The sequence below is a fragment of the Nansenia antarctica genome (genome assembly GCF_963989245.1).
Source record: "Nansenia antarctica genome assembly, chromosome: 9".
NCBI classification, from domain to species: Eukaryota; Metazoa; Chordata; class Actinopteri; order Argentiniformes; family Microstomatidae; genus Nansenia; species Nansenia antarctica.
In genome coordinates this window covers 11,951,676-11,976,977 of record NC_137679.1, presented here as the reverse complement: position 1 = coordinate 11,976,977, position 25,302 = coordinate 11,951,676, and the positions used below count along the sequence as shown (strand labels likewise).

General features: G+C 46.6%; 2 protein-coding genes across 2 annotated transcripts in view; one reads left to right on the top strand and one right to left on the bottom strand.

Moving 5' to 3' along the window:
* LOC308165327 (voltage-dependent calcium channel subunit alpha-2/delta-4-like) overlaps positions 1–25,302 on the bottom strand; it is a gene marked incomplete at both ends in the record, with an annotated part of 66,783 nt that overhangs the window by 22,873 nt on the left and 18,608 nt on the right. Inside the window, 21 exons of the mRNA XM_080539485.1 lie at positions 4,783–4,851; positions 5,694–5,821; positions 6,112–6,204; positions 6,334–6,427; positions 6,975–7,072; positions 8,743–8,788; positions 9,100–9,167; positions 9,288–9,349; positions 9,878–9,949; positions 10,398–10,484; positions 11,657–11,731; positions 12,241–12,321; positions 12,649–12,726; positions 13,240–13,257; positions 14,462–14,595; positions 14,731–14,809; positions 15,411–15,524; positions 15,779–15,868; positions 17,374–17,448; positions 18,218–18,368; positions 19,482–19,542. Of these exons, the coding sequence (XP_080395611.1) occupies positions 4,783–4,851; positions 5,694–5,821; positions 6,112–6,204; positions 6,334–6,427; positions 6,975–7,072; positions 8,743–8,788; positions 9,100–9,167; positions 9,288–9,349; positions 9,878–9,949; positions 10,398–10,484; positions 11,657–11,731; positions 12,241–12,321; positions 12,649–12,726; positions 13,240–13,257; positions 14,462–14,595; positions 14,731–14,809; positions 15,411–15,524; positions 15,779–15,868; positions 17,374–17,448; positions 18,218–18,368; positions 19,482–19,542 (1,773 nt within the window). The remainder of the gene's footprint in view (positions 1–4,782; positions 4,852–5,693; positions 5,822–6,111; positions 6,205–6,333; positions 6,428–6,974; positions 7,073–8,742; positions 8,789–9,099; positions 9,168–9,287; positions 9,350–9,877; positions 9,950–10,397; positions 10,485–11,656; positions 11,732–12,240; positions 12,322–12,648; positions 12,727–13,239; positions 13,258–14,461; positions 14,596–14,730; positions 14,810–15,410; positions 15,525–15,778; positions 15,869–17,373; positions 17,449–18,217; positions 18,369–19,481; positions 19,543–25,302) is intronic.
* On the top strand, positions 482–2,562 carry LOC308165016 (uncharacterized protein; the record flags this gene model as incomplete). Its single annotated transcript, XM_080539117.1, has 3 exons — positions 482–527; positions 1,074–1,772; positions 1,991–2,562. 3 exons carry the CDS (start codon positions 482–484, stop codon positions 2,560–2,562), a joined length of 1,317 nt encoding a protein of 438 aa, XP_080395243.1.

The following is a 25,302-nucleotide window of genomic DNA, read 5'->3' as shown; positions in this document are numbered from 1 at the left end:
GTGTAAAATGGTAGAATATTGCTGTTATCAAGTGGGAAAGAGTATGTTGTTGCTGCTACATATAATAATAATAATAATAATAATAATAATAATAATAACAATAATAATAATAATAATAATAATAATAACTTTTATAGCCAACCATATTCTGTATTACATACTGTAAGTGTGTGTGTGTGTGGTTGTGTGTGTGCGCGTGTGCGTGTGTGTGTGTGTGTGTGTGTGCGCGTGTGCGTGTGTGTGTGTGTGTGTGTGTGTGTGCGTGCGTGTGTGTGTGTGTAAAAACTCAATGGTCTCAACACTGTCATTTAGTGTATCAAGTCTCATATGATGACTCGTATGAATCACACTCTCTCTCTCTCTCTCTCTCTCTCTCATTGTGTTTACTAGGGCGGTCTCTATTGCTGATAGGTGGCATACTTGCTGAGTCATCCAGATGCCAGTGCCAGTGTAGGGTGGCACCAGAGCAGGCAGAGCAGACATGCGGCGTCTCAACAGGCCTGGTGGGACCCACCTGGAGAGCCTGGGTGAGTGGGCCGGGTCAGACTGGGCTGAGTCACATCACTGTGTTTAGCTACTGTTATGATAAAGTATCAAGGAATATTGCGTACTGTATGTTGTGGCGAGGATAAATATAGTCCAGTGTTTATAGTTTTGCCCTTCTGAGGTCATGAACATTTCAGTACCCAGGAGATTTTTTTCTTCGGGACACTAGGGCCCAATCCCATTTCTACCTCTACCCCTCGTTTCGGAGCCACGGCTTGCCCCTCGGAAGAGAGTCAAAAGGGGTAGTGGTTGAAAATCGTCCCCTATGAAATGGGATCATTTCAAGACCCTGATACGTCATCAGTAGTATCATAGAAAAGCATCGACGCTCGCGATTCGTTCACAACTTAAGTTTCACGCTATCAATCGATCAAACAATTTAAATTAAATAAAAAAGAACAATCAAAACGCAGCCTAGATGTATTACACTGCTGATATGAGAGTTAAAAAAGCGCATAATTCAAGTTCTACCTCATCTCTCTCTCTCATCCACCCCCTCCCCCCCACCCCCCCCTCCTCATCCTCAGCCTGTGCAGCTCTGCCAAGTCTCCTGGCCTTGCTGGCTTGTCTGCTGGGGGGGGCAGCTCACGGTTGCCCGTCCGGCTGTATCTGCAACGCCAACGGTACCGACTGCACAGGCCTAGACCTGCTCTCCCTGGCCACTGTCCTGCCCCTGCTGTCCCAGGACACGCTCGCCCTCCGCCTGCCCCACAACAACCTCTCCTCCCTGGGCTCCGGAGAGCTCTCCAACCTCAGCGCCCTGGAGGTCCTGGACCTCTCCGACAACCACCTCTTCACCCTGCAGCCCAGAGCCTTCTCTGGCCTCGGCACGCTGCGGTGGCTCAACCTCTCCAGGAACTACCTGGGCGGACGGCCGTCGGCCGCCGGCCCCGCGACCCCTACTGACGACACGGAGGCGGTGCGGCGGGGGGGGGACGGGGGCAGCGTGCGACAGCAGCTGAGCCCAGAGTTGTTCCGGAGCCTGTCGGTGCTGAGAGGGTTGGACCTGTCCCTCAACGGCCTGGTGTCTCTGCCTAAGGGCCTGCTGGAGGGCCTCCAGGGCCTGGCCTGGCTGTCTCTGGCTGGGAACAAGCTGGGGGCCCTGGAGAGGGCCACCTTCGAGCCCCTGGCTGGGCTGAGGCACCTCCGGCTGTCTGGGAACCCCTGGGAGTGTGACTGCAAGCTGAGGGACTTCAAGCACTGGATGGAGTGGATGCTCTACAGAGGTGAATGTGGGTATTGGCTGGGTTTCTCCGAATGGCTAATTGAGCATTTAATGGAATCTACTGTACATTTAATATTTTTAGGATCTGTCTGTAAGCCTGTTTTAAGTCTACAATCTCTGGTAATGTCTCAAATGAAGCTTAGTTCATCTCGGTTCTTTGTATAGGACACGTTATTAACATCACGTATGACGGTAACGACCTACTGCGTCTCTCTTTAGACGGACAGGTGGACGCGGTGCAGTGCACCCTCCCCACCGACCTGCGGGGGCGGGACATCCGCAGCATCCCGGCGGAGATGTTCAACTACTGTCTCCAGCTGGAGAACCAGGTCCGGAGCACCGGCGGCACGGGCGGCACGGGCGGCACGGGCGGCACGGGCTACGCTCCCGGAGCCACCGGCGGCCTCGGGGACCCCCCCCGGGACCCCAGGGTGAGCCGTCCGCCCTGCGGGTCCAACCGCCTCAATGCAGGGCCCCAGGGCGCCGGAGCCGGGGAGGACTGTGTCCGTCAGCGCTACCGGCCCGCCAGCGTCCGGCGAGCCGCGGGCACTCAGATCGTAGCCGGGGTGGTGTGCGGCGTGGTGTGCGTGATGATGGTGGTGGCCGCCACGTACGGCTGCATCTACGCCTCTCTGATGGCCAAGTACCAGAGGGAGCTGAAGAGCCGCGGCCAGCCGCTGATGTCGGCCGAGGGGGGAGCCGAGACGGACACGGAGGACGGGGGACAGGTGTCCTCCCCCACGTCGCCAGAGGAGCCCGCGGTCCAGGGATATAGAATTAGCAGCTTTTGACCTTTTTTGGTTGTCTTACTGCTGCTGTTGGAAGGATTAAGTGTTCCCCACTGACTCCTCTGTGCTCATTACCGAGGAGGATGAGGACGTACGGAGCCTCCGTCGCCCTTTGCTTGTGGATATCACATGAGAAAAATAGAACGCCGGACAAAATGCAACAGGAATCCTGCATTACTTCATAGAACGGAGAGTATGGATGCTCTATGAGAGGAAGGACGCTCTATGAATTGGCTCAATTGTGTTGTGATTCCAGCACCTCTTCACCTTGGTTCTAAACTTTACTTAATTCTATTGTGGTTTTACCCAAAACCCCAAGTTTTCTTTGTATTTGAGGCAAGGTACTAGATTTGTCTAGTACCTACTAGATATGTCATTGTTACAAAATAAATCATACTAAAATTGTTATTATGTCCAATGTATTGTGACCCTAATTTTTGCTACACGAATAAAGCCACAATCCGTAATGGAAAATACTATAAAATCTTTCAATTTCATAGACAGAATTATGGAGACATTAAATGTGAGTTTTTAACTTACGGTATTTTGAAGCTACGTATATACTGTATGGTTTGTTTATACTCTTATTGTTTGTTAACATTGTATTAAAACAACCTTATATTTTTGGTTACAATGGGGTAAGAACGTTGTACTAACTTAAGCAAAAGAGCCATCTATACGTTTTATTCTTGAAGAATCAAATTATTATACTATATATATATACTATATATATATATATATATATATAATATATATATTTGGTTACATGAATATCAATATCAATTCATGTAACCAAAAATGGCTTTCCAAATTACGGATTGTGGCTTTAAGAAGGTAAACAGTCCCAAGTTGTGGTTGTTACTAAGTTCGATGACTGGAGAGAAAACTGAAATATTCTAGACAATATAGTATTAGACCTGTGCTGATGTACAGTGGCTCAATCCCCTCTACTAAATAACCACAGCTATAATCCAAGGATATGCAGTTGCCCGAGTTGCCAGAGTAGACTACCCTCTATCTAAGCTATTTTCTACAATGGCAGATCTAATCAATTTAAACAAGTAGTCAACTATTAGCAGTTCTCTTAAACCATTTTGACATTCAATATGAGTGGTAAATTCTGATGGCAATGGAAGCAATGCAGATGCTTCAGATAATTCCTCTTTCAAATAGAGAGAAACTGCTCACTTGTAGTATCTTATTAATTTGCTCTTCTGAAACAACGATGTCAAATTCATATTAATTCATTAAACAACTATGTCATATTCATTCATTAATGTTACCCCTGTTTATTTCACTGTTATGCACATGAAACACTGTCTAATTTTTCTCTCATTTTCTACCTGAGACAATGAAGAGAACTCTAGAGGATTGTTGAAAACAAATGCTGAAAATAAACAGTTTATTTATCTATGATACCTTTTGTCAAGAATCAATCACTTTTCTTTCTAGGGAGATAATCAGTTTCGTGCCAGGGCCTGTGTCCCTAATGATAGCAATATAACCCTTGTGAAAAAGCCTATTATGAAAATCATCTTGGAGTTAGTGACAGATCAACTTTACAGAACACCTTCACTTCCCTCACCACCAGAGGGCTTCCCCTCCACATGGGAAATTGTGCTCAGTACCACAGAATGTTACCATGGAAATGTTAATACACCCACAAGCCACCAGGGCGTCACCCTTTCGGTGAAGCCAAACATTTTCACTCTAGTTGATATACTGTATGTCTACATTTCTAATAACAAAGACAGGAGAAATTGTATATTTCACATGACCAAGGCTAACCGGAAGCTGATGACCATAGATACTATGAGCTTTCTGACTCTTGAGGATGACCCATTTACATTTACATTTTTGGCATTTAGCAGACGCCTTATTTCCAAAGCGACTTTACAATCAATACATTTGACTAAGCAAGTGAATCATCAATCCACCAGTCGTAGCAGGAAGAGTAATCCAGCTCAGGCCCGGGGCCATTGGCAGTCTCCGTGATAGAAGGAAAAAACTTCCTTCTATCACCTTCTTCTAAACCCAACAGAGGCTCTACTACTACCACAGAAGTGCCAACCCATCGACAACACCCAGTCAATGTCTGATGCCGTTTATAGACAGGTAGGTCAGGCTCTACTGTACCTCAAATGATCAAATACAGTCAAAGACAGAGCTTGTTCATACAATAGGACTGACCCATGGGTAGGATCGACCCCATGCACATCTTACCTCCGGCCATGGCTGTCTTCCCTCCAGAGGACACTTTCACAGCTGTGACGGAGACGATATACTTCCCACCTGTCATTAGAGGATAGACCAATCAGCAATCAGATTTCTCTCGTAAAACCTCTGACCATCTGTGTTACGTTTCTATAAGTACTGAAAATACTGTAGGAAAAAAATATGATTGGGTACTATGACAAAAGAGTAGATTTCTTGGAACTACTGCACTCTGAGCTTAGGGGCCCCAGTTTGCTTCTGCTACAGACCACTGTGCAACACTATGTTTTAGTGGGCATGGCTGCTAGGTTGGTTATTTTGTTTCTGTCCGGGTAGAGGCAGAGGGCAGGTCTCCAGCAATGAGTGGTTGAGGATAACTGAATATAATATGAAGGGATCCGTTGTCCTCTCCGATCAGGATCTCACTGAGAATGTTGGAATTAATCTTCATTTCTTTTCTTTTTCCAAATAAACGGCCCATTCTATCAGTAGTAGGCAACACATTCAAACAGTTTAATGAACCGGTCACAACTTTTCTCATTTGTACCAGCGAAATAAATTGCCAATCGTCCTTTATCTCTCGCAACCTCCAGTCATAACCATAATTACCTGACACACAACTGCTTCCTGCTTCTGAGTAGAGTAGACGTGCTTCTCCCTCGCTCCTCTCCTCGCACTGCTTTCTTGCTTCTTTTTTTTTTTTTTTTAATAGTTTTAACTATTTTCTTATAGCTTTTACTATATTATTTTATATTCTTTTTTGTTTGTTTTGTTTTCTCGCTCTCTACAATTTTTGACCAGTGATGATAGATGTGAAGACTGACTGATCACACACCTGGAGCACCGACGTGTAGCCTACAAGCAATAGCCTAATCAAGGCCTACAAACTACCACTAGGCAGGGAGACGACAGCTACGTACCTTTGTTCACGTCAGTGCCGATGTAGTAGATGAACCTGCCAGGAGGGTTCTCCACCGCCAGCCGGTACCACAGGGGGAAGTGGTCCAGGGTGAACAGGTTGTCCTTATCCGCTGGAGTCAGGAAATTCCTGTGGAACAATGATTTTCTCCTTATAACAAACTCTTGGTCAAATAATATCATTAATACATACAGGTTCATAGGTGTGCTAGAATGGAATAGAATAGAATAAAATAGGAATCCACTGTATTTATCCATCAATCATTCTAAGTGGGGAGAACATTGTTCTTTTCCCGCCCTCCTCCCGCCCTCCTCCCACCCTCCTCTCTTGATGCAGAAGACCTTTATGGATCAGCGGTTAGACGTGATGACAGGTGTGGGTGATGCAATAAATCATCCCTCTATGGCAGTGTGACTCACTTAGCCACGCTGGCCTCTATGCCGGCGTATCTGGAGACCCGTATGAGGCCAGCGCGAGTGCCCAGGAACGCCGTCTCCATGCCTGCCTCCACCCTGAAGGACACGGGGAGAGGGGAGACACGTTTGTTTTCCGACGCACACCAAACACTCACACATAGTACTAGTACTCTACTAGTACACTGACTTAAACATTCGTTAAACGATACTGAAACAGTTGCATACCCAGATGCATTCATGCTCACAGCCGTCCAATAGGCTTCCAAGGGAGCCGTTACCACGGCGTCAAAGAGGGTTTGACGCAGCAGCACCTCATCACCTGGAAGGAAGAGGCATGTAAACCATGTTAACATGTGCTAACTGTTCCCTAACACTTCCAATTGCAATCGCTAAACATGCTATGATTGATGTCATGGTTCATGTTTCTATGTCGAACCATTTCCACACAAATAGCCATTTCTGGTTCTGGGTACATTTTCTGTTCTTTCTGTTGTAATATCTCACTAACCAATGTACCTGTGATGTTCTAACTATTACATCTGTGCTCATGTCCATGTACAGTAGGCCCTATGTGTTTAGTTAGGGTGGTTGATCCGGCACCCACTGTCAAGTCTGTCTCTGCAGCCCTCTACTTCTTAGAAGTTGTATTCTCATGCAAGGTCATTCACTTGAGGTTGAGGTATCTTAAAAGTGACTTTTTATTTATTTTATTTTTTACTTTGAGATAATTAGAAGCTTAAGGTCAACACATAAAATCCATTTTCCATTTGTGAATTGTAAATTAAAATCAGTTCCTGAATTTAAATCAATTTGATCCCCACCCTGTTGTGGAGGATCATGGGACAGGTTGCAGTAGACATACTTACACTCCAGGTCAGGCTCCTTTCCCTGGAGGTAGCGGATGACAGCCTGGAGCTGGGTGTACTTGCGGTGGTGAGGGTCGATGTCTGTCTCACAGTAGGTCCTGAGAGGAAGGCCATGAGGTACAGTCACACTCTATCATTTAGAGTATCATTTAGTGTACAATCTAATACTGTACCCTTGGGGAGTCCAAGGTTTTTGGCTCGGTGGGCCAAAATGAAACCCGAGTGGTGAAGCCAAAGATAAAAATAAATAAAAAGAGAGACAATATAAGCCATATCCTTAAATGATGGCTACTGTCAAACCCGGAAATTGCCCACTTGGAGGTGCAATTATTCATGTTGAGCAGAATCATAACTGTAATCTTCTCTATAATATCAGCCGTGCCAAGACCTCCTCTCCTCCGCGTGTCCTAACTTGGAGCAGTTAAGTGCCCGTATGAGAAATACTGTACACGTTTGAGGAGAAGTAAGACAAACATGTGTGTGTGTTTGTCCAATAGACTTCCAAGAAAAGCGAATCCTATTTCCCATATTTATGCACCATTCGTCCTGCGGCATCTACTAAAAGAAAACCATGGAATAATTTAGAGACAAAAATGTATTGAAAGAAAATGCTGTTTACTGCATAGGCATACATAACACCATACATAATCGGGGTGCATCGCTCATAGTGATATGCACAACTGCTTTTAAACGATGAAAAACTGCCATTTGGAAGATAGCTGATATCTAGCAAAATATTTGCTTTATGCTTTTGTCTCTAGCTAGCTAGCTCCTGTCTTTTACAAATAGACTGACTGGATAGAATGCCACCCATCAATCTATTAAAACATATATAACTAGCTAAGTAACTAGCAAGCCGACTATAGTTATTAGTCACACGTATTAGTGGGCTTGCTTCAGGTTTTTAAGTTACACAAACTAACCGTGGTTCCAATGAAGAGCATACTGTTGCTATAGACATACTCAAAATGTGACATCTGTTAAGCTTGACAGTCCAATACAACTTGAAACCATATCCACTTTGCAAGCCCTGTTTCTTCAGACACTTCTTTTTCTGAATCATATAATCATATATGATTATAGTGTGTATTATACTATGTGATATATAGTATATACGTTTACATTTTTCCATGATAATTGACCATTTAGCAGACGCTTTTTAAATCCAAAGCGACTTACCATTAGAGATTACAGGGACATTCTCCCTGGAGTAATTTAGGGCGAAGTGCCTTACTCAAGGGCACACTAGTGGTGATCCCAGCGGGATTTGAAATCATGACCTTCCGAACACCAGCCCATTATACCCTAACCGAGACCACCACTACATCCTGATAACACCCTGATAACCCAGGAACGGTCTCTTCAGTCAAACCAAACATTCTCAGACTAGGAACCAGACTTTTGGCGAGCCTGATTTAGAGCATCAAAGTCCAATACTGTATAATTTCAATGAAGTCCAATGCTGTATCATTTCAATTAAGTCCAATACTGTATAATTTCAATGAAGTCCAATACTGTATCATTTCAATTAAGTCCAATACTGTATAATTTCAATTAAGTCCAATGCTGTATCATTTCAATTAAGTCCAATACTGTATCATTTCAATTAAGTCCAATGCTGTATAATTGCTATTCAGTCCAATACTGTATCATTTCAATGAAGTCCAATACTATATCATTTCAATTAAGTTCAATGCTGCATAATTTCTAGTCCAATACTGTCAGTACTATCATGTACTCTACTACATCCAATCCATTCCACACTTACCACTCAGAGGCTATGGTGAGGTCTGGAGAAGTCAGGTCATGCAGGCCTAGGGATGAGAATGATACCAGTCAATAAGATACGTCTTCTGCAGTAGAATACTGAGGTAGAGGGTGTATATATATATATATATGTTACGGTACATGTGGGAATACGGTACATGTGGGAAAACTAGGGTTAGGATTAGGTGCTAGGGTGCTACGGTTAGGGTTAGGGTTAGGGTTATGGTTAGACATGCCAGCATGTACCAAGTCGACGTAGCACCTAACCCTAACCCTAGTTTTCCCACATGTACCATATTCCCACATGTACCGTAACATATACAGTATATACATATATATAGTATAGAGGGAAACGTACCCTCCTCCACAGACACATTCCCCTGGATCATGAACTGTCCGTGACCCCGGGTCAGCACCATGCCAAAGCTGGAGAACACACAACATGCTCAGTTACCTGAACAACCTCCTGCAGACATCACCACATACCATACAAACACTTTAAACCAGACCAGACCTAAACCAAATAGAATTGTGTGCATTTTGTACCTGAATGGAGTCTGTTTAATGGTTGTATAGAAATAGTTATTGACTAAAAACAGCGGCCTTTTCTGTTGGAGAGAAAAAAGGAGAATTGTGTTATGATGAATGAATGAATGAATGAATGGTCTTTATTGTCATTAATACAGTACAGGTACCATACAACGAAATTTAGTTTTAGTACACACACACACACACACACACACACACACACACACACACACACACACACACACACACACATGATGATCCAGTTGTTATGATCTAGTTGTTACTCATCATTGAAACCATAATGAGACCTATCTCTGATACATTCACACACACACACACACACACACACACACACACACACACACACACACACACACACCAACACACACACACACACACACACACACACACACACACACACACACACACACACACACACACACCAGCAGACCGGGTTTAAAATAATTCACATCATTTCAAATACTTGAAAGCTCTGAACTGAATAGTCGCCAAAATGCAAAGCCCATCCATCTGGCATATTCAAGCAAATGCTCAACATATTTGAAAAAATGCAACGACCATTTTGGCTCACACAAGATGTCACTCACCCCTTTGTCCACTGATGCTCGGATGTCTAAGGTGAGAGTACCCATCTCCCCTTTCACCATGGCTGTCCTCAACTATAAAGATGAAACACACAACACACACACACACACACACACACACACACACACACACACACACACACACAATCCCCTTTTTAACATCTTGTAGCTCAATCATACGGTCCAATACATGTGTAGATTGAATTGTGGTCAAGGCTGTATCTGGTGAACATTTTCTTTTACATTTCTGGCATTTAGCAGACGCCTTATTCCAAAGCGACTTACAATCAATACATTTGACTAAGCAAGTGAATCATCAATCCACCAGTCGTAGCAGGAAGAGTAATCCAGCTCAGGCCAGGGGCCATTAGCAGTCTCAGTGATAGTGGTGAAGCTAGATGGTGAAGCTCAGGCCTATCTGTGGCTGGAAAGGTGTAGCTCCAATACTGTACTGTACAGTATGTGGGTGAACGTTGATTATCTTAATGCTACGCAGCTCTGAATGTGTGCTATGTGAACTCACTATCTCATCTGTGTCTTCCCACTCCACCTCAGCCAGGTCCACACTGTTGTAGTTGGGCTTGGGCTTCAGCTTCTTACCGTCTCTGTACTGTGGGACAGGAGGAAGGTGTAAGGAAAATATTTAAGTGCCTAATAGTAAAATATCAAAGGGCAGCCTGCTTCCTTCAGATTGTATAACAGGAAAGGTATTTAATTATCTTTTGCAAAAGGAGGACAGTTTACAAGCATAACAGACAAAGGTCTGACAGTCAAACGTCCTCAAAAAAGTGATGACAATATGGAGAATTTTTAGACATACAGATAACAAGCCCGCCCTTAGGTGAGGTTAACCAATCATGTAAGGACAGGGGAGATGAGGGGAGTAATAGAGAGACATGGAATATACTACATAACTGTGTAATGAATAACTGACTCAATGGATTTGAATGGGTAGGACATTGATTCAGTGCTGGATAGTTATACTGGAATAACATTTGTGACACAGTCTAGTGTTTTGGTCCGCATGTCGGCATCCGATTTAATGTTCAGACTTTTCTGAAGTGCCAGCCTTCTTGACCGTGAAGTTGGCTTGTAGAAATGTTCATAGTGAAAAAAACCAACATGTTACTCAAGCCAGCAAGCACGATGTTCCTACAAGCACCTAAAACTGGCCAGGTGCCAGGAAAAGCGGGGAAAAATGTAATCGACAAAACACCAGCACCATTGACGGTGTTCTGCCAATGTATATATACTGGTATATGCTGAATTAGATTCAGTGAATAAGATTGATATTAGCATAAACACATCTTATTCACTTCTTTGTGTCCCCCTGCGACCTCTGCTGGTATGGAAGAGAATTTCAGCCTTGGAAAAAAAATATGGCAGCCAAAAACTAGCGCAAACTCACAGAAACACAGAAACACTCAGAAATCGCTTTATACTAGCTAGATTTAGAACATTTAAGGATACTGTAGAACGCACATATCTAGGAAAAATCATGAAAGGTGGGTCCTGAAATTGTAGCAGTTTTTTTTACTGACTAGGTCAAATGACCCCACCTATCGCACTTTTAGTGTTAACTAGGTAGCAGTGGGAATTACTCACCGAATCCATTGCGTTGCACTACTTTGGCCCGACTAACGAGTTTGTGTTGTGATCTTCAACAACGTTGAAATGTATTTCCATGTTTCAAAATAAAAGTCTGGACATTATGATTGGTTGCCGACATGCGGAGCAAAACACCAGACCGTGTCACATGTACTGTTTAGCGGCAGGACTCACCAGGGGTCGTAGGTCAGGGTGGGCCAGGATGTAGCCGTTATTGGTGATGAGGAAGGCATATCCATGGGGGCCCAGCTGAAAAAGAGATGGACACATATCACGTATAGATCAAGTCAAGCCAAAAACTAGAAGGAAACAGAGGAACCAACCACAGTTAGTGCCACAATGTAGGGGCATACAGTACGACATTGTCTCTTCTGTTTGATTTAACATCTTGAAATATTTTTTGGGCATATGAAACATGAAATAATCTTTAAATTCAATGAACATATCGTTAGCATCATAGCATAATTGCCTATGTCATATTTTGGCCAAACTGAGATATCTGCCTAACTCTACTCTCCTAACACTGCTGATTCACTGTGCATTATTGCCTATGCCATCAGCCTATCAGAATGCTTGTTACATTCCAAAATCACTATCTGCCCAAGTCATCTTTTTGACATAGGCATTTTTGACACTACATACAAAGATGGCTCGGCTGACCACAAGTGAAGCATGACTTAGGCAATTATACTATGAGGCTAACGATATGCTAATAAGGTCTGAATGTGACTTAGTCAGTCAACTGGTTGTTGCTATACCTTATATCTTGGGGCCAGCTTCATGACCTCTAGTAAGGGGATGTCTGATCCCACCACGCCCAGCAGGATCCCATGGGACAGCTAGCAAGGAAGGTTACATTATTACACAACCATTTGACATGGCACCAAATTATTGCATTTACATTTACATTTTTGTCATTCAGCAGACTCCTTTATCCAAAGCGACTTACAAATACATTTGACTAAGTGAATCATCTATCCACCCGTCATAGCAGGAAAAAGTAATTTACAGTAAGCTGGAGCACTAATCTTCATATCATAATTTGGCTGTTGTGTTATGAAATAAAGAGTAAACCACTAACTCTTTATCACGACAACTGCTACAGTGCCGTCGTCACTACTTCTATTACACATTTCATACTGAGTTGTTTGTTTCTGTCAACAGACCGTCTCTTTCTTCTTGCTGAAGACAGGCATTGCCACTGAGGTCATGAGAAGTAAACTTTGAGCCTTCGTGTTGAAGAGCTGAGGAAGAGATTGCAGAGTTAGCTTTGTACAGATTTATTTAAAACCCTCTTTGGTCCGCAAAGACCATCAAATCACATAATCATATCACCATACCGCTACTACTACTTGGAGTTAATAGTCTTTACACTAGAGGGAGCTATATAACTGCATTTGGTGTCTATCAGAAATGAAAGGGAATCCATGAGCTGTTGAATGAATGAATGAATGAATGAATGAATGGTCTTTATTGTCATTGCTACAGTACAGGTACCAAACAATGAAATTTAGGAGGGGTGGCTCCCCTGGTGTTAGGAAAGAAAAAAGAAAAAAAAACACTTTAAAAAAAACACAAGAAGGGAAGGAGCTGGTTTACATAAATAAAGGCTATGTACACTATCCACTATACTATACTGTACAGATAGACGACTAGGGTTGTCATATTGCATACTACAGGAGCTAGATAAGAGAAGGATATTAGTGCCTAATGGTAATGAACATGCTAATGATCATCTTCACAATATTGAGTTTTACCTCCTTTGTATTGGGGAGCTTTCAGAGTGAGTAAGAGATCAGGTCCATGGTGACATGAGAGGATGAACAGTGACAGGACAGAAGACAAACACAGGAGACAACAAAGATGAGGTGACAAAATGAGAACACGGCGATGGCCACTCTATGCACTACAATGTAGGAGATAATGATAATGCATTGAGGACAAAGACAATAGATAGGCTACACTCTTCGAAAAAAGGCGCTAAGTAGAACCATAAAGGGTTCTTCGGTTCAACATCTCACTATGGATATGCACTTGACAGTTCCCCATTCACTGAGACCCTATTCAATCATGCCTGCAACAGGCCAGGAGCGCTTTGAATGGCCGACCCTGGCCAGCCCAGCTTACTGCATTGCATGTCCCTTTCATTGTTTACTCCCTTCACTCTTATGTGCAAGCCTGTCTCTGCAGTGTTCCGATAGAACCAGGCTACCTAGCTTAACTGTTCCACTGGACTGTTAACAGCTTTCCCGGGGGAGTTAAGTTGCTTATTCTATCCCACAAGAATCCTGCTGAGGATCAGGCTTTACTCTTACTGAGGCTGCATTCGTAAATTCGCTCTGAGAGCGCCGGAGGGCACACTGGGTTCAACGTCATAAAAGGGACCAGGTAATTTGATTGGACAAGAGGCATTCCATGAGCGCTGATCAGATTTCCAGAGCGAATTTACGAACGCAGCCTGAGTGAAGTTCTCTCTAGTTAGGTTTGCCAACAAGAGATTGAGTTAGCCACTACTAGCCTAGCAACTTTTTGTTGTTTGAGCTTTCTTTGTGTACACCACCATCAAAGTGTTCTCCTGTTTTACTACACTAAGTGAAATAACTATTGTACTACCCTAAGTGAGTAAGTAAGTTTTGCCCACTTGTGTTTTCCACATTAGTTAACACTTGGTCCTGGCATTGCTTGGCTAGCTAGCCTACAGTACACAACTGTTAGCTTGTTACACACATTGCCATTGATATTAGCTTGACTCGCTAGCATTCACCACACCAGTGGATCTAACTCTCAGTTAGAGTTGGAGAATCTGCAGTGGAGAGCCAAGTTTGCTGAGAACTGGGACACAGTATTTTAGACATAGCCTATAGGATTAATATTATCATGATAACATGATAATATTAATCTTGTTTGTCTACAATATTATTATTATTATTATTATTATTATCATTATGATTATACTTGGTTAGTGTAATCACTACTCACCACAGTGTCCATGTAGGCCTCAGTCCAGATGATGTCATGGTTGTGGTTGATGACCATAGGCCGACTGAGGACATGCAGGTACTCCATCACATTTTCTTGAACGTCAGCCAATGTGGAGATGTGTGTGTAGTAACCTGAAAGAATGAGAAGTGAGCAACTGTGACAGACACACATTCACACATGCAAATGGACACACACACACACACACATACACACACACACCCTTTACTTGTCTTTATGTCCTGCAAACACTTAAAAACAACACCCACCTTTATTGTTACAGGCTATCCACTTGGTGTTCTCTGCGAAGGTCATCTCTCTGCCTATGAGGTAAGTAAAGACCCGCACCTGGGGAAGAAAGCATTGACTCTACATTTCCTTGCATCGGTAACACTTTGCATTAAGGTACCCTTGGTAAAGGGTTTACACAATTTGTAATGGTTTATAATTATATTTAACTTATTGATATGTTTACTTATAACCCTTCTGCGAATCTGAATGGCTTGTTGAATCCCATGTTTTCTGAAACACGCAGCCCACAAAAACAATTATCGGATTGCTTTATACACAGTTTCTGTGTCAGTAGTTAGTCATCAGAGACCAAACACAAACACTGAAAAAGTGAGTTTTACATAATATGGGATCTTCAATGTAAAGTGTTACAGGCCCATCGAACATCCGTCTCTACTCAATGAGCCATACAGGTTGTATAGCAATGCAAGATAACTGGACAAGAACAGTCACTTAACTGATTGAAATGATCAATCAGCTGTTTTTGAAAGGTATGGTATGGGTACAGTTTGTATTTAAATAATAAGGTTACATAGTACTTTGATATGTAACTATTATGGGTAAGCAGGAACACAGAGACGTAAGTACATACGCTACTCGGTAGGAGTTGTGTGCATTAGATGATACAGAGAGTCAATAGCAGCTTTGCCTACAGTACCCTGCGATCAGGCCAGTTGAACTCCTGAAACACAGACTTGAAGTCCTCCATGGCTCCATCTGTGATCAGCATGATGGCCTGGTTGCACAGGCTGCCCTGCCCGTTCACTGTAGCCTGAGAAGGAAGCACCACACAGGCACTGACACTGTGCCAACAGCATGTGATGATTGTGTGTGTGTGTGTGTGTGTGTGTGTGTGGGTCTGTGTGTGTGTGTGTGTGTGTGTGTGTGTGTGTGTGTGTGTGTGGGTCTGTGTGTGTGTGTGTGTGTGTGTGTGTGTGTGTGTGTGTGTGCGCGTGTGTGTGTGTGTGTGTGTGTGTGTGCGTGCGCGTGTGTGTTTGTGTGAGATGTACTGTACTGGGAACTAACCTCATTGAGGATTCTGAAGGACTCCTTCATGGCCTTCTTGACCTTGGCCTCACCCTTGACGTGCAGCTCATCTACCAGCACTTTGAAATGCTGCGGACAGAGTGGAGAGAGCATTGTGAATGGTGATGTTCTATGTAATATGTTCTAATGCTTTGGTCCACATGTCGGGATCTGATGTAATGATCTGAAATTTCCGCGTTGTTGAAAATCAATGACATGTCGCTAGTCAACTAACACAGCTTGTTTTGTGAGCTTGCTAACAATGTAAAGTAGTGTTATAGTTAACTAGGTAGCAGTGGGGATTACTCACCGAATCCATTGCGTTTCAGTAATTCAAATTTGGCTTGACTAGCGAGTTTGTGTTGTGATTCTCAACAACGTTGAAACGTAGTTCCGTGTCTCAAAAGAAAAGTCAAAACATTTTGATTGGTTGCCGACATGCGGACCAAAACACTAGAACGTGTCACATATGTTACACTTGATGTTATATGCAGCACTCGAGTTGAGGGGGGATGAGGGGGGATGGCATCCCCCCTGAAATAAAAACGGTCAAAATCATCCCCCTTCTAAAACTGCCATCCCCCCCTTTCCATCCTGTATGCCATTTTATCAATGAACGTGGTATTACTGCTATTTCAACATTTAGTTTTGCGCATATTGAGTAAAATACTGTGGCCGAGGGGGGCACGCACACATGCAATGACATTTTTACCAAGTCACTGACACTGAAGTCACTGACGCTGTGGGGATGCTCAAATTGTCCCCATATGATGAAATCCGCCATCCCCCCTGATTTTCTTTTACAACTTGAGTACTGGTTATATGGACAGTTATGCAGCAATAGAGGACAGTAATGTCACTTACTTCCATTCTGAATGCCTGAGTAAAGAGTAGAATAACAGTGACTCAACAAACCTGCTTATCTCCCCTTCTACCTGTATAGAGTTAGAAGATCGCCACATGGATTTTAAAACAGTGGATTGGCCTAAGCAGGGGCTTGAAGCTTCCCACCATTCCTTCCATTAAATCCATGTGGGGAAGTGCACATAATCTACACTTTAGAGAGAAGGGTAGAACATTGGGACACAACCCAGGAATCGGGAAAGGTTGGTTGTTGAAAGAGAAGGTAAGTGTCGGTGACACCTGAGGTCCAGTAGGAGCCAGGGTAGCAGAAGAAGCATCCAGAATGTTCCTGAGAGGGTAGACTGGTTGACTAGGAGGAGCAGATGCTAGGTGGCTAATACCCCCCCCCCCCCCCCCCCCACACACACACACACAGACACACACAGACACACTCACACAGTCCTGATTGACGGCTGACCTGACCTGCTCTCTGACACGCAGCGGGCCATTTAAGGAAGTAGGCCAAAAGCTCAAACAGGTGTGTGTGTGTGTGTGTGTGTGTGTGTGTGTGTGTGTGTGTGTGTGTGTGTATGTGTGTGTGTGTGTGTCCCCTCCCCCCTCATTAGGAGTGAAATGGACAGTGTTATGGTAGTTAAGAGCACACTTCAGCTGCTAAAGCCATGCCTGGCAGGTCAGAGCTCTGTGGGCTTATTTATCTCTTTTAGCTTACATGAGGCAGATAATGGACTTACCTCCCGGTTGTCTAAGTCAGCCTGCACCAAAGTGCCCCGGAAGCAGGGCTCCACGTAGCGGACGTAGTCAGTGTACTGTGAGGGGAGAACTGAACAGTAAATCCATCCAACTTTGTTTATGTAGAACACTTTGAACAGAAGAGCAGTTCAATGCGCTTGACAGTAGAGTACATGCAAGGCGTGAGGATCTGGGGCCCGGTTGCATAAAGATAGATTAAGACTGGTCAGTTAAGCCTTAGACTAGTCTTATATTCTCAGGTTAGACCAGTCTAGACTGCCTGTTGCATAAGAAATAAGACTGACTTAAGTCTTAAGTCTAGAAAGTTAGCCACCTTCCCACCTGGCTAAGTTTGAGTTACAGTAAGAGCTGTGTTGCTATGGGAACGAGTCAGGGCTAACACTGTAACTCCAGCGTGGTAAACTACGTCACTGGTTAAAACTGCTAAGCAGTATACTTTTCTCCACATTATATTCCTCCAATATACATACGTTTTCAGCAGAAGAAAATGGAGTGTATCTCTCATATTTTCCGCCGCTAGGTCTAGTTGTTTCGGCCGCCATGTTTTTTTGTGACAGGCTATCTAAGTCATTCTTACCATAGTCACTCATAGACTAGCTTTATGCAACAGGAACATTTTAGAGTCTATAGCAAGACTGACTTAAAGTGAGATCTAAGAGTGGGTCTATCTCTATGCAACCGGCCCCTGGTGAGGCAGAGATCAGTACCTAGACAGTGATAATAGCCCCAAAACTACGTAGATAAATGCAGTGAAGACATAGCATAGTGTGAAGAGAACATTTAACACAAAAAACAGGGTATTTAGTGGCAGGATGGCTCTCTTACGGCGATGATGTTGACAAAGTCGTTCTCCCCGAGTGTGTCCAGGATGGTGTTGATGGTGTGTTTGGCGATAGTCATTTTCAGGCCCTTCATACTGCCACTGATGTCCACTACGATGATGATGTCCTTGGGTGAGGTGGCAGCCTGGATGTACCTGTGATAGAAACATGACCAAGATGGCGCCGTGCTATTCCTTTTACTGGGGCGGCTGTGGCGCAGGAGGTAGAGCAGGCGTCTAATGACCGCAAGGTTGGCAGATCGGCTGGTTTAATTACCCTTGTAAAAGCTGTATAGTGTGGCATCGTCTTATAGACAAGTTACCCTTTACAAAACAATTGGCTTTGAATCAAATGTGATAGTATAATATATTGGATTGACAATAAAGCTGACTTTGACTTTGACCTTGACTACATTAGGGCACTACAGTATAGGTCACTGTACGTCATTGCAACCATAGTATCCCTTACCTTTTGTTCCAAAATGTGACCTATGCAAATAGCATGCCTCATTGTATAATTTATACGTGCATAAACGGTTACGTATGGGGCCCATGAGGGCCCCATTGACTTGGGTATTGAGCCTCTAACCACTTAAGGAGCGGCTTAAAGTATTTCCATGGGATCAGGCTCTCCCTGTCTGTGTCACCGTTGTTGGTGTCGGGGGGCTTATGTGCTATCCGTGACCCCGGATCTGAAACCCTAGCCTAGCCAGCGCCAACTCAGGACCTGCTAGCCAGCTGATTAGAGACAGCCAGCCATGTCTGGAGCTGATCAGTGTAGTGTTTAACCTGCCAGCTGAGGTGTGGAGTGTGAGTGTACTGTAAGTGGTTTCCAAGGGCTAGACCCCCCCCCTACTTCAGCAACATGCAGTGTATCAATGGTGTAACTTCCGTTGGTACAGTGCCCGCCCTGAGATCGGAAGGTGAGGCGTCGATCCCTTGGCCGAGTCATACCAAAGACTTTAAACATCGGACCCAACGCCTCTCTGCTTGGCTAGGCTCCTGCCTCTATGTGCCATTCTTGCTCGTGTGTGTGTCCATGTTTACTTACTTTACTAAATAGGAAACCACTATGCCTGAATTGCAGGGTGTTTGAGGTCCTGTGGGACTCTTGACATCTTGACAGTGTCCCTGTGTGTCCCACTGTGTCTTACTGTGTCCTACTGTGTCCTACTGTGTCTTACTGTGTCTTACTGTGTCTCACTGTGGCCTACTGTGTCTTACTGTGTCCCACTGTGTCCAGTGAGATGGACCAGATCAAGATCTTACCAGTTACGGTTCCTGCAGTCAAAGGCCGCCACGCCATTGGCATCTGGTGTCCATTTGATACCTGTGGGAACGTGGCGTTATGTCAGCAGTTACTGTAAGTCAACGGCTCATCCTGTTTTACTCAGCCATCATCGAGTCCATCATCACATCCTCTAATACAGTATGGTACGGCAGCACAGACAGTCAAACACGGATCAAACTACAGCGGATTGTTAAAAAGGCATCCAAAATCATAGGCAAAACCACTCCCCTCAGTTGAATCTCTACACACCCCCAGAACTGTAAAACGGGCAAAGAAGATCATCTCTGACCCCTCACATCCTGCTCATCACCTCTTCCAGCTCCTCTCCTCACGGGAGGCGCTACAAGTCAGACTAAACGCTTCACCAACAGCTTTTCCCCCATAGCCATCAGGACTCTGAACGCCTCCCTCTAGCCCCCTCCTCACTGACATGACCGACATGCATACTATGATTGTCTGTTGTTGTCTATTTTTTGTTTGATGTTGTCTATTGTGCACTCTTTGTTTTTGTCATTATGTGTGCTGCAGAGAATAATGTGCTGTACTGAAAACTAATTCCACCGGCTTTTGCTTGTGTGGCTGTAACCAGGGAGTAGCTGAAAAGGACTGTATAATTTAGGAAGGGGCTGGTTATCTAACTAATGGAGCTAAATAGGCAGTGTAGGAGGACACAGGCAGGGGGCGCCAGCAAACCGTTAGACTAGCAGTTACTATCGTTAGCATTAGCATGGGAATTAGCATTAGCATTTAGCATTGGAACTAGCATTAGCATTAGCCTTGTAATTAGCATTAGCATTTAGCATTGGAACTAGCATTAGCATTAGCCTTGTACTTAGCATTAGCATACAAACAACTAACACACGGTAACGGTATCACATATGAACAACACATTTATTTACAGAACTGATGTATACATCCCCAGGTATATACATTCCCTCCCCTCCCTCTCTCTCTCGTTCTGATTCTCATCACACACTGACTCGCGGACTACTTCCGTCTCTTATATATACACCACCGAACCTAACATCCGGGTCACGGACACACCCCGGATATACTACGTCATCAAACATATACATAAACAGTACAATAATAATACATACACCTTCATAAAACGTACAGAAATAGTATGAAAAATAAGAAAGGAAATAACAGGGCAAAAGGGCTGATTTGGGGGAAACTAAACTGGCACTAAACTGTGGGCCTTCACAACAGCCGCCCCATGAAACCCTCGGTTTCAGTTAACTAAGAAGGCACACTGGCTATGCTGCTCTAGCAGCGTGAGGTAGGAGGGGATAGTGTCTTTCGTAATTTGAGGGAGCTCAATCAGGCGTGCCACAGGTCGGGTGTAAGTGCGACCACCAACGTCCACGATGGCCGTCCGCACCCTTCCATCCGGACCCGGCAGGACCTTGGTCACTCTGCCTGTCTGCCAGGCGGCGCGTGGAAGGGACTGGTCGATCACCAGTACCACGGCACCTTCGGACAAGTTGTCTCTCTCCCTCAGCAGAGTCTTCTGCTTCTCCTCCTTCTCCAGGGCGCGGATGTGCTCCTTGAAGCAGATCAGAGCGTCTTCCTTGTCCATGTTCTGCAGCGCCTCGTACTCAGCGAAGGTGGGGTTGTCCAGCAGGTACTGCTGGGCCTCGGACCAGGTGGTGCGGTAGGTGACGTTGGCCATGTTGTCCAGAATGCTCTTCAGCGCCTCCCAGTTCCTCTTCCTGAGCTGCTTGGCTTGTTCCTTCTCCTTCTTAGCCTTGTAGGCCTTAAACGCTTGCTTCTTCTCCCTCAGCTTGGGCAGGGCGCTGTAGCGTGGGTCGTTGATGATCATTCTCATGGCTTGCTCCCATGACGCGTCGGATGAAACACCATTCTCCTTCAGAAGCTCTTTGAAGGCCTGCTTGGCCTCCTCCTTTGGGTTCCACTTGTACGTTTTCTTCGCCAACTCCGGCCTTTCCTCCTTGGAGGCGTCTACAATACTGGCTGAGACTTCCATGGCTGACGTGTACTCGACGGAGTTGACGGGTGCGTCAATGCTGACCTCGGCCACGTGAGGGTGCATGGCCACCTGCAGGTGTTCCTCGGCAACAGCTGTTGCCGCCATGGCACGGTAGCGCCACCACCGGGACTCCTTAGTCTGGGAGTTGTAGTAGTAAGGCTTTCCCGTGTCAGACTTGTACTCCTTCCACGGGCACTTAGACAACATTTGCTCAGCAGGAGATTTCAGGTCGTCTGGTTTCTCCCCTGAGGACTGTTTAGTCTCTGTGTTGTAGAAGTAGGTCTTCCCATCCAGAGACTTATGCTCTGTCCACAGAGACTTCTTCTTTGGTTGGTCATCCTGTGGTGAACCATTTGTGGTACTAACTGTTCCAGGTGCACTGGCAGCAATAGATTCCACTCCAGGCGGTCCGGTTGGTTGGTTTGCTTCTTCGGTTCGGACATGGAGGGATGACGTAGCTCTCCCGTCCCTCTCTCTCCACTCGGTAGCGCCTTGGAGGGCCCACCCAAGCGCAGTCTTAACAGCCATCGGGCAGCCTCGTGGTCCTCTCAGCGGAGGACGGAGCGACACGATCAGTTCAGCGTTGTCCGAGCCGATGAGAAGGGTTGGCTCCGCTCCTTCTATCGGATGTAGGTCTACTCGCCGTAGGTGGGAATATCTTGCGCGTAATCTCTCCAGGGGGTAGTCGTAGCGGGAGAGCGCTAGCTGGTCTGCGGTGAAGACATTCCGAAGCCGATATCTGTCCGACGGCCGCCCCGCCGGGGAGATAGAGAAGTTGATTCTCGCCCCGGTGACCTCTTTAAGGTCGCGACGTATCGTGCGCAGAGTCAGCTTCTCCGCAGTCCCTTGGAGCCCCAACTGGCGCGCTGCCCCCTGGAGAAGGATGGTCCGTTCCGACCCGTCGTCTAGAACGGCGTACGTGTCGTACACAGCGTTGTTGTGGTGCAGTCGGACCTTCACCACCTTCAGTAGGACCTTGGAGCCGCTGCTCTGTGGCGAGTCTAGATAGTAGACAGGCGTTTCCTCTTCCGGTGCGCGACCGGACCTAGGGCTTCTGGTGCCCTCCGTGGACCTGGCAAGGGAGACCTCGTGTAAGATGTTGAGGTGGACCTCCTCACAGCGGTTGCACTTCCTCCTCAAGGTGCAGTTCTTAGCCAGATGGTCGCGCCCACAGTTCCAGCACCTCTTGTTCTCCTCGAGCCACCTCTGCTTGGCCTCGGTACTCATGTTGTTGAAGTCACTGCACTCATTGAACCAGTGCTCGCTGGTGCAGTACGGACATGGCGGTGGACCTCTCCGTCCCTTTTGAGGGGGTTGAGAGGAATCCTTTCCCTCAGGTCGGGCTTTCCTCTCTCTCCGAGGCTCCTCCTCCGTGTGCAGCACTCCTACTGGGCGTCCTCTGTTCGAGCTCGGCCCGTCCCAGCGGTCTCCCTTCTCCCTCTCCTTCTTCGGCTCAGCGTAACCCATGGCGTCTACGTTGGTGTCATGCACTTCCTCCAGTAGGAACTCCGCGAAGGCAGCCATGCTCAGACCCAACTTCCCGGGGTTACGAACTCGCTGCTGTCGCCGGAACCTCTCCTGCCGGAAGCGGGGGATCTTGCGGAGCAGCCGCTCTACGTTGGAGGTGCTGTTGATCTCGCTGGCGCCAGCTGGGCCCTGCGTCTTCAGCATTCCAACCAAGGTGTGCACGCGGAGCGCGAAGTCATCCAGCGCCCGGTCATCCTTGATGGGGGCCTGCTGTTCGAGGGCTTGCAGTTCAGCAAGGGCGTGGTTCCAGGGACGACCGTAGCGGGCATCCAAGTCGGCGAGCGCTCTGGTGTAAGGTGTCGGTGCGGAGGCATGGGCCAGAACCATGTTGTGGGCTCTGGGGTTCCTCACATGCTGAAGGAGAATCACATATTTGTAGGACTCGGAGCAGGAGTCGTCCAAGAGCGTGTCTAGGCAGATGCGTAGCTCCACATACTGGCTCCTGTCCTCGTCCTTGAAGAAGGGGAACTTGGGTCCCTCCACCTGGGGAAACATCCTGTAGTGGATGATCGGGGCTGGAGTGACGGTCTGGGTGTCCGGCCTGCATGCATTCTGGTGCACTGGAGGACCTAGGGGTGTGCTACGCTCTTGGGGGATGGCTCCCCTCCCGGGCAGCGACGCTGGCTCCCTCTGGGCCGCGTAGCGGTCGGGTCCCTGGTCCTCTTCCTTCCAGGTGGTCAGCTGGGCCTGTAGTTGGACAGTCATGGCGGGGGTCATGGAGCCATCGGCGGGGGGTTCAGGAGATGGCACTCGAGAGGGCCGTGCGGATGATGCTCTGGAGCTACGGGCCGACGGAGTTCTGCTGATGCACACGTCGCGCATGGTCTGCATCATTTCCTCCATCTTCTCTGCGTGCAGTTGCTCTCTCGCCATCTGCCTCTCCGCCGCGCGTTCCGCCCCCTCCATCTGGAGGCGCTCGCGCTCGTACTGGATGCGTTCCCTCTCTAACGCCTCCTGGCGCTGTCTCTCCGCCGCACGTTCCGCTCCGTTCATCTGGAGGCGTTCGCGTTCTAGCGCCTCCTGGCGCTGGAGGCGTTCACGCTCGAACTGGAGTCGTTCCCGCTCTAACGCCGTCTCGGCCTGTTGGCGCTCCCGCTCTAACGCCATCTCGGCCTGTTGGCGCATACATTCGGCCAGCGCGGCACTACTCCCTCTGGAGTGCAGGCTATCCGCCCCAGAGGCAGAACTGCCCACGGAAACCCTGGACCGGGAGGAAGCCACTGAGCGGCAGGAGCTAGGTCTCGAGCGCGCCGTACTGGGAGGCAGATCGTTAAGGCTGAGGCCCTCCCTCTTCCGCCCGCAGGCGCTGTCGGACCGGGCCTCTCCTTCCTGTTCTTCCGTTTCCACGGCAAAACCCTGCGGTTCTGCCATCTCATCCTCAGGCTGGTGCTCTTTGAGGGCTGTCTCAGTGCTAGCCACCCGCGCGCCGGCGGACACCTCGGCCTCTCCGACCACTGTATCCCGTGGAGTGCGCTCCTCGCTACCACTCAGTGAGCTTTCGAGCTCAAGCTCATACTCCTGTAACCTCGGAGGCAACCGCGGGATTCTCTGTGGTCGTGGCTCTGGCTCAGGGGGCGGAGAAGGGGGGGTAACTGTCTGGTCTGGTTGGCTGCGCTCAGCCATGCTATCACTACACTACCGATCCGGCTCGAAGGACCAATTGTAACCAGGGAGTAGCTGAAAAGGACTGTATAATTTAGGAAGGGGCTGGTTATCTAACTAATGGAGCTAAATAGGCAGTGTAGGAGGATACAGGCAGGGGGCGCCAGCAAACCGTTAGACTAGCAGTTACTATCGTTAGCATTAGCATGGGAATTAGCATTAGCATTTAGCATTGGAACTAGCATTAGCATTAGCCTTGTAATTAGCATTAGCATTTAGCATTGGAACTAGCATTAGCATTAGCCTTGTACTTAGCATTAGCATACAAACAACTAACACACGGTAACGGTATCACATATGAACAACACATTTATTTACAGAACTGATGTATACATCCCCAGGTATATACATTCCCTCCCCGCCGGCCACACACACACTCAATCACTCACTCATAGTCTCTGGCCTGAACAGGCTTATAGTCCAGGGCTGTGGTGCGCGTTGAGGCCTGGTTGGATGGCATGTGCGTCGAGGAAGGTAGCAGACGAAAGGGGGGGGGTGACGTAGCAACGCGGAGGGAAAGGGCCGTCTTCGTGGTCCACAACGAGGTGAAGGGCCCAGGTCCGGTGGTCCGCGTCGAAGCTCCGATGGAGTCAGTGTTCGGTCGCAGTCCGCTCGTG